Source organism: Pholis gunnellus (assembly GCF_910591455.1).
Source record: "Pholis gunnellus genome assembly, chromosome: 4".
In the NCBI taxonomy this organism is placed as follows: domain Eukaryota; kingdom Metazoa; phylum Chordata; class Actinopteri; order Perciformes; family Pholidae; genus Pholis; species Pholis gunnellus.
Window position 1 is genome coordinate 6,159,536 of NC_136530.1, and position 16,434 is coordinate 6,175,969.

The 16,434-nt window shown below is 44.6% G+C and overlaps 2 protein-coding genes across 2 annotated transcripts; one reads left to right on the forward strand and one right to left on the reverse strand.

Moving 5' to 3' along the window:
• Positions 1-1,274: 1,274 nt before the first annotated feature.
• fam78bb (family with sequence similarity 78 member Bb) lies at positions 1,275-3,969 on the forward strand (the record flags this gene model as incomplete). The annotated part of the gene is made up of 2 exons (XM_079157625.1): positions 1,275-1,651; positions 3,447-3,969. 2 exons carry the CDS (start codon positions 1,275-1,277, stop codon positions 3,967-3,969), a joined length of 900 nt encoding a protein of 299 aa, XP_079013751.1.
• A 3,037-nt stretch (positions 3,970-7,006) lies between these two features.
• On the reverse strand, positions 7,007-16,293 carry slc35a3a (solute carrier family 35 member A3a). The gene is made up of 8 exons (XM_079157622.1): positions 15,940-16,293; positions 15,577-15,786; positions 14,291-14,445; positions 14,050-14,172; positions 11,100-11,274; positions 9,831-9,949; positions 9,341-9,474; positions 7,007-9,218 (listed from the first exon to the last, which is right to left on the reverse strand). Exons 2-8 carry the CDS (start codon positions 15,764-15,766, stop codon positions 9,128-9,130), a joined length of 987 nt encoding a protein of 328 aa, XP_079013748.1. The 5' UTR covers positions 15,767-15,786; positions 15,940-16,293; the 3' UTR covers positions 7,007-9,127.
• Between the last annotated feature and the right edge of the window lie 141 nt (positions 16,294-16,434).

A 16,434-nucleotide genomic window follows, 5' to 3' on the forward strand; every position in this document is an offset into this window, starting at 1 on the left:
TACACAATGAGAAACAGCATCTCTTTTTATATGTAATTACAGAGGCTGTATTGTTAAAAAAAAAAGATTAACAATAAGACATGAAGTGGTGTTTTATAAGCACAACATTTGGACTAAATAATCACAAAAATCCCTCCTGAGATGCAGCAAACACTATACCTGTTGCTTTTTTCTAATCTTTACCCCATCATGCATATAATTACAGCCAATCCACTGATGGGGGGGCTTATCTGCTTTACGTTTATGCGATTAGAACACGTTATTCCAGTTTGGAGGAAAGAGGTCCCGAGACTACTGTCCAGACGCGGGCACTCCTACGCCTCCAGACTCCCTCTGCCGCTCATTGGTCCATGCAGCATCTTCAGCACCACGCAGGCTGAACAGCGACACACAGCCGGGCAGCTTTCATCAAACGAGGACGCCCGCACGGCGGATGCTGCCCTGCACGGTTACTATGGACGCTGTTTTTAATAATATTATTTAGCCATAATGTCATTGTGTCGTCGATGTATAACGTAGGCTATGTAGACAGTCGGTTTATTTGCAGCTCGTTTTCTCCTCCGTGTTGACCGGGAACGATCCGCCTGTGTCGTCTTAACTCCGCGAGAGGAAGCTGTTATTCCCGTCACAGATGCTCGGACGCGCATGTTTTGTTCGTTTCACCGGGTTTCCCTCCCGTCGAGTCGACAGGCATGACGGACGGTAACGCCGCCGCCGCTCAGGTTATAGGCAGCAGCAGCAGCAGCAGCAGCAGCATCTCATGCACAGTGCCGCATCAACAAGCCTCGACGCCCGACCACCGGGTCCCCCTGCCGGCGCCCCGGTGTCCCCCGGTCCCCCGACGCCTCTTGTGACATGACAGCTCGGGGAAGGAAGAAGAGGATCAAAGGTTACGGACAGGGGTTCGAGCAGGAGCGCGGGCGGGTCGGATCCTCGAGGAGAGGGCACGCGGAGACGGACGGTGTGCACCGTTTGAGTGGAGAGGATACAACCAGACCCGTGTCAAAAATCCATGTGACACGTTGTTAATCCCTGCAGGGTGTTTCTCTCCAGGGGGGTTCAGAGCACGGGGTTAGCCGCGGAGGAGCGCCCCTGGAGCCGGTTGACGTGCCCATACATCAGCGAGGCGGGTCCAGGGGGATTGAACCTGGGTCCTGGTCTCACTGGACCCAGCTGCCCCCCCCCCTCTCGTGTGATCTCACTGAAGCCTTATTGTGATTCTGATTTGGGCCTACAGCGTGGTAGCACCCACCTTTGCCTTACAGTTTCTTTTGATGCACAGCCTCATAGTGTTGATACTGGTCGAGTCCCAGTTAGCAGCGCGGTTCCCCAGGCCTGGCAGGCTCACTTGGCTGCTCCTGACCGTCACCTTCACCTGCACAGCCATGGGCTGCATCCAGAGCATCGCCTGTAACAAGTCGCGCATCAAACGGGAGAACATCGTGGTGTACGACCTGTCCGCCACCATAGACCACTGCCCGACTGTCATCGAGGAGAACTCGCCCATAGTGCTTCGGTACAAGACGCCCTATTTCAAAGCCTCGGCGCGGATTGTGATGCCCCCCCTTCCTCGCAATGAGACATGGGTGGTGGGCTGGATCCAGGCGTGCACCCAGATGGAGTTTTACAACACCTATGGAGACGTCGGCATGTGAGTTCACGCCTCTGTCACCTGTGTCCCCCATTACGCACTCTCGTGACGTGTTTTTGCGGATATACACTGTGTAGGCTATAGAATAAAGTGCGAGTGTGCCGCGCGTGCGCTACACAGCTGGCTTGCACGCTCCGTGTAATACCGCGTTCGCGCTTGTGCATCACGCTGAGTTGCATAGAGGAGCATTTGTGCACGCAGCAGGTTAACTGTGCTTGTCAGCCTCCTTCATTCAAACGCCCACCGACAGATTCTGTTCCTGTGACTCTGGCACCCAGATAGAAAAGCTGCTATTAGAGGAGCTAAACAACAGTTGATGCTCTCACATTCAAATTGTGCCCACGGAGACATGTCCTCCCCCACACCCCGACGAGACACACACACACACACGCGTTATCTGGAGGGCATATGTAAGGGGGTGTTTAATCCGGCCAGGTTTAGGGAGTGGGTGGTTTTAGGGGCGAGAGATTGGGGTTTTAGGGGGGTTTAGGATTGGACATGAAAGCACAACACATAGATGGAAGGGGGACACCAGATGACAAAAACTGTTTGGCACAACAAAGAGATGATGATAATCCACTGACATACTGAACCACTAGATATCATTTACAGGCGGCTGTTGTAGTCTCGTTGCCAGCTGGTGTCTGGATAAGAAATCTAAAGCCTTTCTTAAATTATCTTGTTACTGCAAAAACGTACAACTTTTCACACCTCAGAAACACGAGTATACCAGCAATCCCTTATCCACATGTGAATTAAAGAGTCACCTCACCACCAAAATTGTAAAAAGTGGAGGCGCCATCGGGTCAAAATGAACTGGCAGCTCATTTATGAATGTTTCTTGCTGTGAAAGGAAGGCTGACACGAATGACATCTTTGAATTGCTTGATTTGGCAAAATAGTCTCAAAAAGTACTAATTCACAGAGAAACGAAAGAAAAACACATTTGAGAGCCTCAGACTGTTAAACTGATAAATAACCTGCAGGAATAATAATATAATTCAAAATGAATTAACAAAATAGTTGTATTATTTTCTTATGATTGACTAATCAACAGTTTTAAGCACTAGTGAAAGGAATTTTCTTTAACGTCAGGATTCATTATTTTCTATTATCAGATGAGAAACTCACAAAATGTGTATTGTTCATCTGTAGGTCCAACCTTTGAATGATGTAGGAGAAAGTACCTGCAGCTTAAACTTAACAGCAGTGAAATACCTTGTTTCCGCTGACCTCCAGTAGTTTAATTACTCACCTTGCTGCAGTGCTGTAAGCTATATCAGGCTTGGGCTACACAGACAATAATTGTTGGATCAATTCATTTTTGGTTTCGGTCTTTTCATGGGATTTATTCATGGTAATGAAAATATAGAATATCACCAGATCCTTTAAATGAATGGCACAAAGTTAGACTACCCAAAAACGTCTTTGTTTCCAGTCTCACTCTGTGCCTTCCAATACCCATACTACTATCTAATATGCCAGGGAAAGATTTGAAAGGCCCCAATACATAGTATGTCAAATGCAGTTTGCCAAAAATACCAGGATGTAATGCATCTGGTCAGATTTTACAGTATGCAAGCCAGCATGCTTGTCTTGCTATTCTGACCCACAATCCTCTGCACAGGAGAGAAATGAGCAAGAAGGTTCAAGGTGCAATGTTATGACGCAGTAGAATGTCCCCATTGAATGCATCCTGCATGTGACAGTACTTAGTAAGGGCAGCTGCTGTACGTAATAAAAAATAATAAGTATTCAATCAGGAACTCAAGTGATGGTGTCTGTCTCCTTTCAGGTCAAGTTGGGAGCTGCCTCAGCTACGAGAAGGCCTGGTGAGGGCCATCAGCGACTCAGATGGTGTGAGCTACCCGTGGTACGGAAACACCACAGAGACCGTAACCATAGTCGGCCCCACCTCCAAGCCGTCGCGCTTCATCGTCAGCATGAATGACAATTTCTACCCCAGCGTCACCTGGGCCGTGCCGGTCAGCGAATCCAACACGCCCTTACTGACTAACATCAAAAGAGACCAGAGCTTCACCACCTGGCTGGTGGCGCTCAACACCACGTCCAGGGAAAAGATCCTGCTCCACACCATCAAGTGGAGGATGAGGGTCGACGTCGCAGTGGACCCGTCCCTGCCTCTGGGCTCCAGGGCCCGACTAGTGGGCCGGGTGCACCAGGACCAGCCGCGGGTGCTGAGCCGCATGGAGCCCATCCCTCCCAACGCCATGGGGAGGCCCAACGCCAACGACGCCCAGGTTCTGATGTGGAGGCCGAGGAGAGGGCCTCCGCTTGTTGTCATACCGTCCAAGTAGAGCGTTGAGAGCGTCTGATTGGCCGCTTGTTATATCTCATCACAGTGGGCCATCAAGCAGTGAAACGGCTCAAAGCATAATCAGATGTGACGACAAAAAAAACAGGGAAAATGAAGATCTATAAGCAGGCTGAGACTTGTGACAATGGCACAAATCAGAGTTGCAGTCTTTTGCGTGTAAAATCTCGAGGGGACAACTGCCTTAATTCCCCACCGCTGCCTTTGACGATCCAGAAGGTGTGTTGGTCTCCACTTCTGGCGCTGTTGGGTTTTGCAGGCCTTCACTCCAGCCCGGCAGTCCGCTGAGCAAAGCTGGCTTTGAAAATCCGCCAGTAGTGCAGGAATGTAACGCAAACCTGTTAACTGTAGCTTACTCAGGCCCAGAAAGAAACGATCAAGCTCAAACACAGACCCTGTTTGAAAAAAAAAAAAAAAAAAGGTTTTTCAGCCTTAATGATGATGACATACTACTGGCCTGCTCTGTGCTGTGCAGTGAAGTGCTGTGTAAGAGTGTACCCAAGGAAAGGTGATTGTGTTTAGGTGTCATACAACACTGCTGCGGGGTGTATTCATCACGGACAAAGACAACTATATCAACTGAAATGTTACTGGATGACGTGCTTTTAGAGATGACGTGAGTGTGGTTGTGTGTTTTCTATAATGGAGACCCAGGGTTGGGTCCAGGCTTGCTGCTTTGTCACACCAGACTGCCTCTCTCTCACACACACACACACACACACACACACACACATACATATTATGGGGCCTCTTTTGTGATTATGTTACAGGGAGGAATATTTTTCCAGATGATTTAAAAACATAGCTTGCCAACATGCATCCTCAGAACAACTTTGCTTTTTACATATCACAGAAACATGTAGAAATCACAGCTTTTGGATTTCATGATATGCACACGATTTGTGCATTGAGAAGAATCTTGAATGAAGCCCTTCAGCAGGATTTTTGTTTTTTTCCAATCACAAATGGCCAGTTCATCCAAGCTGCAGAGCGTCTCTCTCCCTGCCTTTTGAAAGCCAGTGATGCCTGCGTCGGTGACAGCCTTCCACAGTAAAAACACAACATAGTCTTTCCCATGTCCCATCTAATCAGATTTGTCAGGTGAAGAAGCAAGGTTATTTCGTTCTACAAGTAATAAAGTGAGTCGGCCTTCAGTGGCTGCAAGAGGACAAACGGAGCTAAAACAAATCCTTATCCAGTCAGTATTTGTCGTTTAAGAGCAAAGATTGTGAACTGATTTGACACAAGAGGACTTAAAGAATAGGTTCACCTAAATTACAAAGAAAAGTATCTAGCCATGCTGATTTGGGGGAATTTTATTTGTCCAAGTTTGGAAATGTTGTTCAGTGAGATTTGTGCCTTCCAACCAGCACAATGGAGGTGAATGGAATTTCTCTGGCGATCAAAGATTTTAATAAACTGCAATTAAAATAGACAAAAGTCTACAGCCATGCTGGCAGCGCTACGATGCTAATAATGACAATGCTTACATGCTGTTTAGAAAGTGCGTTCATCATCTTAGTTTAGCATGTTAGCTAGTAGCAATTGCTTATTAGCTGATGGGAAACTCTTCCTTTTTATTTGGTCATAAAACAAACTGATGGACAAATACAAATGTGGACGATGATGCCAGTAAAGTCCTTTAGTCCTCTCAGCATCATGAATATCTCACCACCGTTATAGTAGTCGGGCAAATCACCGAATATGTCGACTTTATGGTACAGCTGTAGGAACCGTTATTAATCAATTAGGACAGATCGTCTAGGAACCATGAATATCTGTAAAGAATTGTGTTGCTGATCCAGTTCAGTTGTTTAGATATTTAATTTGGGATCAAAGTGGTCCACCGCCACATCTCTAAAGTCATGTCTAAAGATTTATCAGAAATTTGTCTTCACAAACACAGCTTCTCCGTTACTCTGGGTAATCCACAGGCTTTGTTATCAACAGTTTTTTCAAAAGTTTTGTATCGGGTGGGAGGCAGAAATCTCAGCGACAGATATCTGAAAACCTGCGAACATAAAACTGAAGCTTTCAACATGGCTAGATACTGAGAGTATAAGAACATGTGCTTTTTGTCGTTTGTGTGGAGTACAGTATTTGGTCTACACAGACAGTCTCTTGTGCCATTATGATCTTTTATAAAAATGTGTTTTTATTAAGATTCACGGCTATGGAATATTGTGTTGACTCTGAAAATGTTGCTTATTGTTCCCCAGGCCGGTCTATACGTTGTATTTCTGTTCATACACACTCAGCACTCAATGGGCCACGGAAACAGGTCATGCTGAAGTGCTGAGCTGGTTCCAGATGAGACAGAGATGAAGAGAGACGGAGGATGTAACCACGTTATCTTACCCATGCTGCTGCTCATCACTCCTGGTGCAAACCGAACGAGCCTTCACACACACACACACACACATACACACACACACCTCATCTGGAACGACCCTGGGAGTGTCTCTGCAACACACCCATCACATAGAGAGGCACGGACACTGGATATTTGAACAACATGCCTACGTGTAGCCATGACACAGGAGCAGTTTGTGAGGCATCTGAGCGCCCATGATGACAATCAAGGGAAACATCAAGAGCAGCACTTTTAACGGGAGAATCAGAAGTAGGGGATCTTCACTGGTCTGTGATTATCAGAGGATTGAGGCTTTTGTAGGGGCGAGAAAGAAAGCGGAAACTTTTCTTTCACATGTTGGCGAAAATACGTTTATACTTGACCATGAGGTCGAGGGCCTCAAGTGTCTTTTACAGTAACAGATGTGCCTGAGGACTGGAGGTAGAGCGGTACGCGTGCCCTCACGAGGAGCTCCACTCATCAGATGGAACTTGTTGTGCTGGAGTGTAATGCCGTTATTGGTTTAAAATGGCTGGGTAGTGGTGTTTTACAGTGTTATAATGTGAAGGACATGAAACGTTTACAGTCCGTTCTCTCAGACTGTCTGGCTTTTGCATGCAGTGTTTTTAAACTCATTAAAACAAATGCCAAAAATATCAAAGTGGGAATTTATTCATGTCACGTAGTTTGCAGTTCAAAAGGCGACGAGCCAAGTCATACATTACAAAGGTAGACTTGTTATTGTGCAAGAAATCATCTAGAAACAGACGATGTCGTTTAAAGGACTGCTAAGATGGTTACATGATGAATTGTAAAGAATATTTTGTCCAGATTACTTTTGATTAAGCTGTTCATGATATAATTGTGACACAACGCAATAACACATTCAGAAAAGTTCTAGGAAACATTTTTCTTTTATGAAACATTGACATATTGGTAATCAAAATAATAAAGTTATTAACTATACCCGCTTTATCCCAAGGAAAAAAAATTTAAAAAATCATCCCAGGAGAAAAACACAAGTCAAAATGTACATTCCAAGATGTAAATGATGCTCCACAGATGTCTGATGCAATCATCATTCAGGAAGTTCACTTTTGATTCACTTTACCACAAAATGAACAGCGTATATTGTAACACGAGCACAGGACATAAAGAGACGTTTATAATCAATGGCTTCGGAAAGTCACGTGAAAGCCTAATTAATTAATGAATAAATTAAACAGACAATTAATTTAGATTACATTTTAAATGGTGGTGATTATTTACGCCCCAGGTTAACAATTTCAAGTTGTACAAAATAAAAAAATCAAACAACAACTGCCGTTACACCCTTGAACTGTTTTTCTAATCAGTTTTAGATTTTTACTGTAAAACATTAACTCCTCCAGACACAGGCAGACCGGTCATACCGTAATTCTGTCACTGTATTGTCTCAAAGACATCCCAATGACTATATGTTGCCTGGCAACAAATGCAGTTTCCAAAAATAGCTGAATAAAATGTAACATGGGAGCCGTTATTGAGGAAACAATACAAGTTATGGTGATCGCAACTACCATGGTGTAACAGTGAGTTATGCCTCCCAGGCATTTTAAACCTGTTAGACCCACAGATGGATCAGGAGAACTGGATACAGCGTTGGAGGCGGGGCCCCGTTCATTCCTGTGGAAGTTGATCAGTGGTGCAGTTGGCAAAAAAACAAGGCCTGCCAGCCTCGTTCTCAGGCTCAATCACATGAACAGAGGAAGGAAAAGAACACTGGATTCAGCCATTAGTAAATTTTAGGACCTAATGATTCAAATAAGAGCTATTCAAATGTTTGCACTGGGAATTTGATAGACTTTCCCAAATGGAAGTCTATGGGAAAAAGTCATTTTGGGACCCGAAAGTTGTAATTCGCTGCTTTGAGGGTTTGGTTAGAGCCTGTGGTGTTGTACATAGCTGTAGTCACACATGTGCAAATGCAGGCAATATTCCTGCTGAATGTGGGCGGTGCCAAGAGGGGTCAACCACACACACACACACACACACACACACACACACACACACACACACACACACACACACACACACACACTTGTTTGCTATAGGTTGAGGCTTCGGCTTCGCAGGTCAAAGTTCACCAAAGTTGAACATCAAGTAAAGATGCAAATTTTGCACCTGTGTGACCGTAAGCTTACAGCAAACAATGACTGGGAATGCTTATTTTAGGGGCAAATGGCCCAAAACGTGCTTTGAAAGCTCAAAGTGGGACAAAAAAAAGACTTTACAAGAGTCTTAAACACTGCACCTCTGAGGTGGACAAGCCAACAATGTTGGATAAAAATCGCAGTACATCTTAAACTTCTGCCTGTCTGCCCCTTTAATCCTTTATCGTTGTGTAGGTGTGACTGATGCGGCAGTAACAGTGACAAGCAGCCAAACAGGCTCGAATGAACACAATCAGTCGGTCCTGCAGAGAATCGCTCTCCAGATCTACATCCGTAAATATAGTAACAAAGAAAAACATACAATCCTGTTTCGCCACGGTTCTCCTTTCTCATTGGTTACCCTTCTTAGCTGAGGCACTTTTGGTGTGTGAGACCCATCACAGCTTGCTTTTTGATTATTACGGTCTTTTTCCGCTCTTCCTGTCCTCCGTTCCCAACCGGCTTACCTCCTCTTATTATATATGATAGAGACCTTTCCCCTTCTTTTTCGCCAGCTCTCTGTCCTCCTTTCAACTCCACGTCTTGTCGCTTCAACAGGACCTCCTACTGCTGCTGTAGAGTCAGCCGCGAGTGTCCTACGCCCTGCTGGGGTTGGGGGCTGGCCTGCCTTCGTAGCCGTAGAGGAAAGTGGCTGCGATGACCAGAATGGCCCCCAAGAAGAACACGCTGTGGACGACAGCAGACAACAGCGTCAGCTCGATAAATAGTGGTTATGAGAAAGGAAAGCAAAGACATAAAAAAACAACAGAAGAAGAGACAGAGGGAGAAGTAGTGACTGTTTCCTCTACCCAGTGGGGTCGAAGTCCTGCAGCCAGAAGTACGATATGAGAGTTGACAGGATGATGGAGAGCGATGTAGCGAAGCCCTTGAGGATGTTGTCTGCATACTTGATGACTGCTGCTATGACCAGACCACCCAGCGCCTGGAGAAACAACAAACACACAGACACAGATGGACAAAGGCATGACCTGAACGCTCCGAGAGGGAGTCTGACTCATGAAATAAAGAGTCTGTGAGGCTTGATTCTATGTTTGACAGTTAGGTGGGAAAACATATTGAACTAGAGTAGAGGCCTTCTTACCACGGCAAATCCGTCCAGGGGCGTAAAGTGGCCCTCTTACTCATTTCCTACCACCTCGCTCAGACCTCGCTCAGACCAAAACTAGTCGAGTTCTTCGAACTCGACTAGTTTTGTGACTGCGTCTTGCATAATTACAAAGCTATTGTGGCAATTAAATGTGTCGAAATCTGTTGTAGCGGCTTGATGTGAGCGTTTACCTGCAGCGCTACGACAGTCCAGGTGAGGGTGTTGTATCCCTGGAACATTCCTGATTCCTTCACCTTCTCCCCGTCAAAGGCCATCATCCCAAAGAGGCCAAACACCAAACCAAACAGCCCTGGAAACACAAACACACACACACACACACACACACACGCCGTCTATAGATTCCATCCTGAAGTCTTATCAAAATAAAACTAAACTTTTTACAATTCAGTTTAAGAGAGAAATAGACTGCTGTGTGTTAAGACAGAACTTTAGTTCAGCGTGTTAAAAAATATCAGTTTCACAGTATTACACTATTATTATTTTCAATAATATCATTCGTTACTATGATAGTTACTGTGTACTGTAGATTTGCAACTGTGCAGCCAGACTGTTCCTGTCTGTACCTTTCCATACACACACGCACACACAACACACACACGCAAATGAGTGTCATAACTGTCATTTTAATGGCGCTGTATAAAATGATATTGTATAGAAGCCTAACTAACTGTCAGATTTTATAGTTTTTGTTTTAGCGTAAAGCACTCTGAACTGCTTTTGTACGACTGTGCAATATAAATAAATGTGAAGTTAATTGAATTGAATCCTAGGTCGGAGTGAGCCTTGTTCTTTGTTCTTTTCCTGTTTCCAGTCCCAACGGTAAGTAAAGAAAGCTAGCATTAACCCTTTCCTTGCTCTAGCTTCATATTCAGCGTGAGTGAGATGTCAATCAAACTCTCGGCAAGAAAGCCAAATCAGCATTTTCTGAAAATATCAAACTACTCCTTAAATATTCATGTACTCCAACTACATTGCTTATCTCCTGTACTTTCCAAACAAGGCTGTAACTAACACTAATTCCTTTTTTTTTTTACATGTTCTTGTATCACTTTTACAACAACAACAAAAACGTGCACAGCATTTTTCGACTCTGCTCTCGTTGCAGATCTAGGCTCCAACATTTAACGCAGGTGAAAAAGCTCTGAGCTCACGCCAGGAGCCGCAGGAGACTCAACACACGCCTCACACGCTCCAGGGTAAAAATAAACTAGACAGGAACATTCATCTTAACAGAAACATATCGGAGGTAAAAAAAAGCCCAGCTGGCTCTCTGCACAGGAAAGAAAGGAAACTTAGAGCTCACTCCAGAACATGGAGCTAGTGCCTTCTTCAACATCTCACATCATCGTTCTTCTGTTGATGGACATGCATTGATTAAATGTCATGAACTTACAGTTCATATGAAGAATAACTGATTCGACCGATGGAGGAATACTGACCCAGCTGAATGTTGCGGACCCAGACGCTCTGTTTGCTCTCCTTTAGGATCTTCTCAAAGTAGACGCCAGCGAACCCGCTGGAGCAGCACGCCACCAGGACCGCCATCACACCGACAAACTGGGAGCCCGAAGAGAGGGCATCCTTCTCTGGGGCCGCTGGAGATTCAGAGGGCCACTGCAAACACAAGAGAAACACTTGGATTGTAATAAAACAGGAAACAGCACTATACACACCCAGTTTGAACAGATGATGCTTAGTTGTCGTCACTTAATAAAAAAAACGTCCCAGAAGCTATCTACTAAAAGCAAACTCAAGATGTGGTAGGAAGACAGATATGACGGTGTTATCAGTTTTCTTATTTAGTTCTTGGCAAGAAAGTGAATAAGCATTTTCCCCAGAACTATTTATGCTGCAACAGGAAACAGCACTATACACACCCAGTTTGAACAGATGATGCAAAACACTACTTACAGGCACGAACGGTCTAAACGTCTTTGTATCATCCAATGAATAAATAAGCCAATGAAACTACAAGCATGTACTTAGCACGGCCTGAACTCTCTGTAACGGTTGACAACCACACTCTGTCTGAAGGCAGGATGCTGGGTAACTGAAATTCATACAAAAGGCATCTTCACAGCTTCGCCAAGTTGTTAAAATGCTGCAGACTGCGAGTTCCTGCGTTATGTGCTGCAGTAAGCTAAAAAATGGGTGTTCATGCAAAAAGTAAAAAAAAAAAAAAAGGTGATGATCTCTGCTCGTGCACAGTCAGAAAAGTATTCCGCTGTACGTTTTCTTTGGATAAACCCACAAAAGATCATTTTCTGGAACAAGAGGCTGTTTTCCTGCCACCTCTTTACTTCCTACAGTCGCTCATAACAAACCCTGCTGAGTGAGAACTAACAGCGTAAACCTTGAAAATCCACAGAGACAATGAGGAAGTTGTATCAATTCAAACCAGGCCAATTATTTACTAGCAGCTGGGGGTTTTCTTTCTGCTCGTTTATTTGTTTGTATGCGATAGTATTCCAGCCTTCGGTCGGCATCGTGGATGAACCACCGTTACAGCCCCACACAGTTCAGGAGTAAATGTTTCCACCTGTCTGATCCTGTAGATTTATGAAGGTGTATCTTCGTCTCCTACTCCTCCTCCTCCTCCTCCTCCTCCTCCTCCTCCTCATCTATTGTGCTTCTGTCTGAGTGCTCAGCCAGGATTGAGATCACATCCGGAGTAATAGCAACTGGCTGGCATTTTCTTTGTTTTGCCAAGAAGAAGAAGAAGGAGGAGGAGGAGGAGGAGGAGGAGGAGGAGGAGGTGATCTCACACTTAATCATTCATCGGCGCGTCCCTCGTAACCACTGATGGCCAATATTTATTCAACGTTCCAGTTGAGGCGTCATTATTTTGTTTTATTTATCTAATTTATTTATTTATTTAATAACCACACAACTCCCACTGACATTCTTTTCTTTATCTGGCCACTAGAAGAAACTAGAGAGCACAGAGTGAATTAAAATAATAATAGGCACACTTCCAACACACAGCAGAGGAAACGCTTAATTAGACAAAGTGACGCCTACATATCTCTCTCTCTCTCTCTCTCTCTCTCTCTCTCTCTCTCTCTCTCTCTCTCTCTCTCTCTCTCTCTCTCTCTCTCTCTCTCTCTCTCTCTCTCTCTCTCTCTCTCTCTCTCTCTCTCTCTCTCCTCTCTCTCTCTCTCTCTCTCTCTCTCTCTCTCTCTCTCTCTCTCTCTCTCTCTCTGCACTAATGAGATGGAATTGCTCATGTTTTTCAGTTTAATTCTGTACAGGAATGAAAGAGGCAACCCGAGTGCAAAGAGGTAGAGGAATAATGCTGAGAACTCTACACGAGGGGAGATTCCATAGTCCACAGTTTACAACGGAGTCTACAAAGAATGTAGGTATTCATGCAGAACGTGCCTGTATTCCTGAATTATTATTTTCTTTCGGGCTAATAATATATATTGGTAATAATACATTAATAATATAGAACATACAATCTATTACAATTTTTCTAGCTTTTTTTGTATGCATTTTCAATATAATAGTTTCTAGGATATTTGTATTTTTAGATGATTTATGAGATATAAATATATATATATATATATATATATATATGACTCATTTGAAATATTCTTGTTTAATATTGAACTTGATGCTTCGTGTTCCTGTCACATGGAGGCTTGCTCGGTCCTCCATGTGGGAGAATCAGACGTTGTTGTTCAGCTCTGATTGGGCCAGCGTGAGAGTATATCGACTCTCAATCGCACAGATCACAATCAGCGTTTAATAGAGTGTGCAGTTCTTCTGTTTGATTCTTGCTTTGTTCCACCAACAGTGAAAAACAATGAGATGAAAAACCAGCATTTCCCCACATTTGAGAGGCTGGAACTCGAGACTGTTACTCAAGCTTGGACGTGACTGAATAGCGAAGACACACATTGAATGTATAGCTGCTGCTTTTCAACAAGAAGCACAGCTTACCAATTTTTCCCCCTTGTGAAGCCGTACTACAAACTTGTTTATCCTCAAATACAAAGTAGCAAGCTTGACGAAATTAAGACGGTGATTAAACATTTAACTTTTGTTCAATAAAAGGGAGGAGGTTGCCGAAAAAAACGAAGATCAGGTCTCAAGGAGGGTCCAGAGATTTGTTAGCTTGCCATCATCTCATTCTGTCTTTATCAACAATAAAGAGCACTAATCATTGCTCTGGGGAGAAAAAGGCCCTTCTTCATACCAAAACATTTGACCCGATTATTAGAGAATAAAAGGCTCTATTTAAACGCTCATGTGTCTCCACATGCTCACAATTATTTTTCCATCAAGCGGAACCACAGAGAGGATGTTATGCAGCCTATTTCTAGACGATGGAGAAATAATGTGATTTCCGTTTAGCGGTGAACAGACGAGAAGCTGTAACCGGACCTGCACGAGAGCCACCCCGGCCATGAGGATCAGCAACGAGAGCCACTGGTAGACGCCCAGCCGGCGGCCCAGCATGGACACCGAGAACAGAGCCGTGGTCAAGATCTTCAGCTGGTACGTCACCTGACGGAGACAAAGGGACACAGACCTTACATTTTGCATGAACAAGGGTGTGCCGATTGCTGAAAAGGCTCATAAAAGACACATTATGGCGTCTGTGCGTGCTGTGAGCCGACCGTACCTGGTAGGTGGCTGCGTCCAGGTTGGACAAGGCGACGTACAGCAGGTTGTTCTGCAGCGTGTAGATCCCAGAGGGGATCGCCAGCTTCAGCGTTTCAATGGGTTTTTGGGTGATTTCCTGACGTAGAATGCTGTTCAGGGCTCGCATGCTGTAATCTGAAGAATGAAACGACAGTTAGTGAGTTGGTTAGACCGCTGGACGAATAGGAATCCCGTCAGCTTTGACAGGATGTAGAGAGTCTAAAAATAGCTGTGGAGTAAGTTTGTCTTTTTCACTGGGTACTGAGGTCTTTGTACGAGATCTGCACGTGTCTGCATGGTCATACTGTGACCACGCCTCCCTTCCTCTAGAGGTCTGTGTCCTGTTTGCCGTCTCTTTCTGTGATTCAGGTTGTTGCCCGTCAGCTGATGAGCCACACCTGATCCTGGTGGGAGTGCCAGCTATAAAGACTGAACACGGATGGCGTCTCCTCAGCCGACACGGCAGCTGATTTGTTTCAGACATTTTTCACACATCCTGACATTGCTGACTCTCCACGTTTGTTTAGTTTAGGTATTCTTTAAATAAATGTGCTTATTTATCACCTTTAACTCGCCTGGTCTCCCATTCATGTTGCAGCCTTTCATCCGGGGTTGTGATAACACTAAAGCAAACATGACAGAGCAGCGCAGTGTTTTCACTTTGTTCTTTTTCGGTACGCGTGTAGTAAAAGCGGTTGGTAGTAAAGATACGATTATTTTCTGAAGTGGTGCTCTAGTAGTTCGCCAGCTCTGGCACCGTTTCAAGAAGAAGAGTCATCTGATTACTCAGGTTTTTACAGATGATTCACTTTGCATCAGGAAGTGTAATTCAAAGAGATCAAACCACTATAATTATCCTGCTTCAGTGGAATGAGGAAAAACCTGATCAACAGAGTGAGGAAGGTTTGTCTAGTTGGATTCATATCATAATTTCACAACCGTTTCAGACCGCATTGTATTTTAGCAAAGTTGTTTAGCAGCTGTTTCTCATCCGACTACATTTAACACATGACTACTTTGGATTACTTGTTTTTTTTCATGTAATATTGTGGCTTTTTATTTGATTTAACACAGTCTCATGGATATTAGCAAATATTGAAGTAATGTCATAGTTTGGGCTGAAAGTGAAAATGACAATGTTGATATTTGAATGAAGATATCCGTCATTAATTTGAGACAGACAGGAGCTGGTTCCAGCCTCTAAAACTGTACAGTGGTGCTGGCGATTACGGTGACATGACCTCAGTGTGTTCGGGTTGCACTCACTGTGCTCCTTGAAGACGAGCAGCACACAGGTGAGGATCTTCAGCACCTCGGCCACCACCACAGCCGAGGAGGCCAGGTACCGCGGGCCCTCGGCCTGCAGGGTGCGGGAGTACCGCATGGTGAGCACCAGGGAGGTGGTCTGGAACACCAGCACGCCCAGAGAGAGGTACTTCAGCCGGGAAGAGGCCATGACCCCTGGTCGGTGAAAGGCTGGACACAGGAAAAAAAAAAAAATACAAAATAAATATATAAAGATACGGTTCAAATAGTTAGAAATGTCAGAAATGTAAGGAGGTGAATACAGAACTGTAGTGAGAAGTGGAAAAAAAAGACTTTCAGAGACAGAAAGAGGTTTTTACTCACATTCACACTCGCTGTAGAAGCTGCTTCACGGACGTAGATATTTGTTAATATATAACTGGTTTAAACTTGGGCTCGTGTCTGTTCTCAGCAGCTCTCTCTCTCTCTCGGGCAGACGGACCAGGTACTGGAGGCTCAACCCAGCTGTCAAAACAGCAGCACTCCGTCCATTGACCCGGACTGGAGCTCCACCGTCTGCGCTTAACTCCACGCTCTCTTACCGGGGTCTCCGCGTCGACTGCCGCATCGTTAAGAGCAATTCAGTTTGAACTAAAGGCCGAAGGAAAGAGTAAATGATACCGCGGAAGTCTGCAGAAGAGACGAAAAATAATCTCAAGAATGTGAAATCCTGAATGACTTCCGTGCACAGCTTTCTTCCTCGTCTTTTGTTTTGTTTGTTTGCCAAAGCTTCCTGTGCGACACAGCGCCTCCTGCAGGACCGGCAGCAGAACTGCAACACTCGTATTCATCTTAAACTGGATAATGAACTAACTGTGG

Coding starts and splice junctions, on each gene's coding strand:
- slc35a3a (XM_079157622.1), bottom strand. CDS start 15,766: ATGGCCTCTTCCCGGCTGAAGTACCTCTCTCTGGGCGTGCTGGTGTTC. Junction 14,173..14,290: donor TGGACGCAGCCACCTACCAG/GTACGGTCGGCT, acceptor TGTCTCCGTCAG/GTGACGTACCAGCTGAAGAT. Junction 11,275..14,049: donor CCGGGGTGGCTCTCGTGCAG/GTCCGGTTACAG, acceptor TTGTGTTTGCAG/TGGCCCTCTGAATCTCCAGC.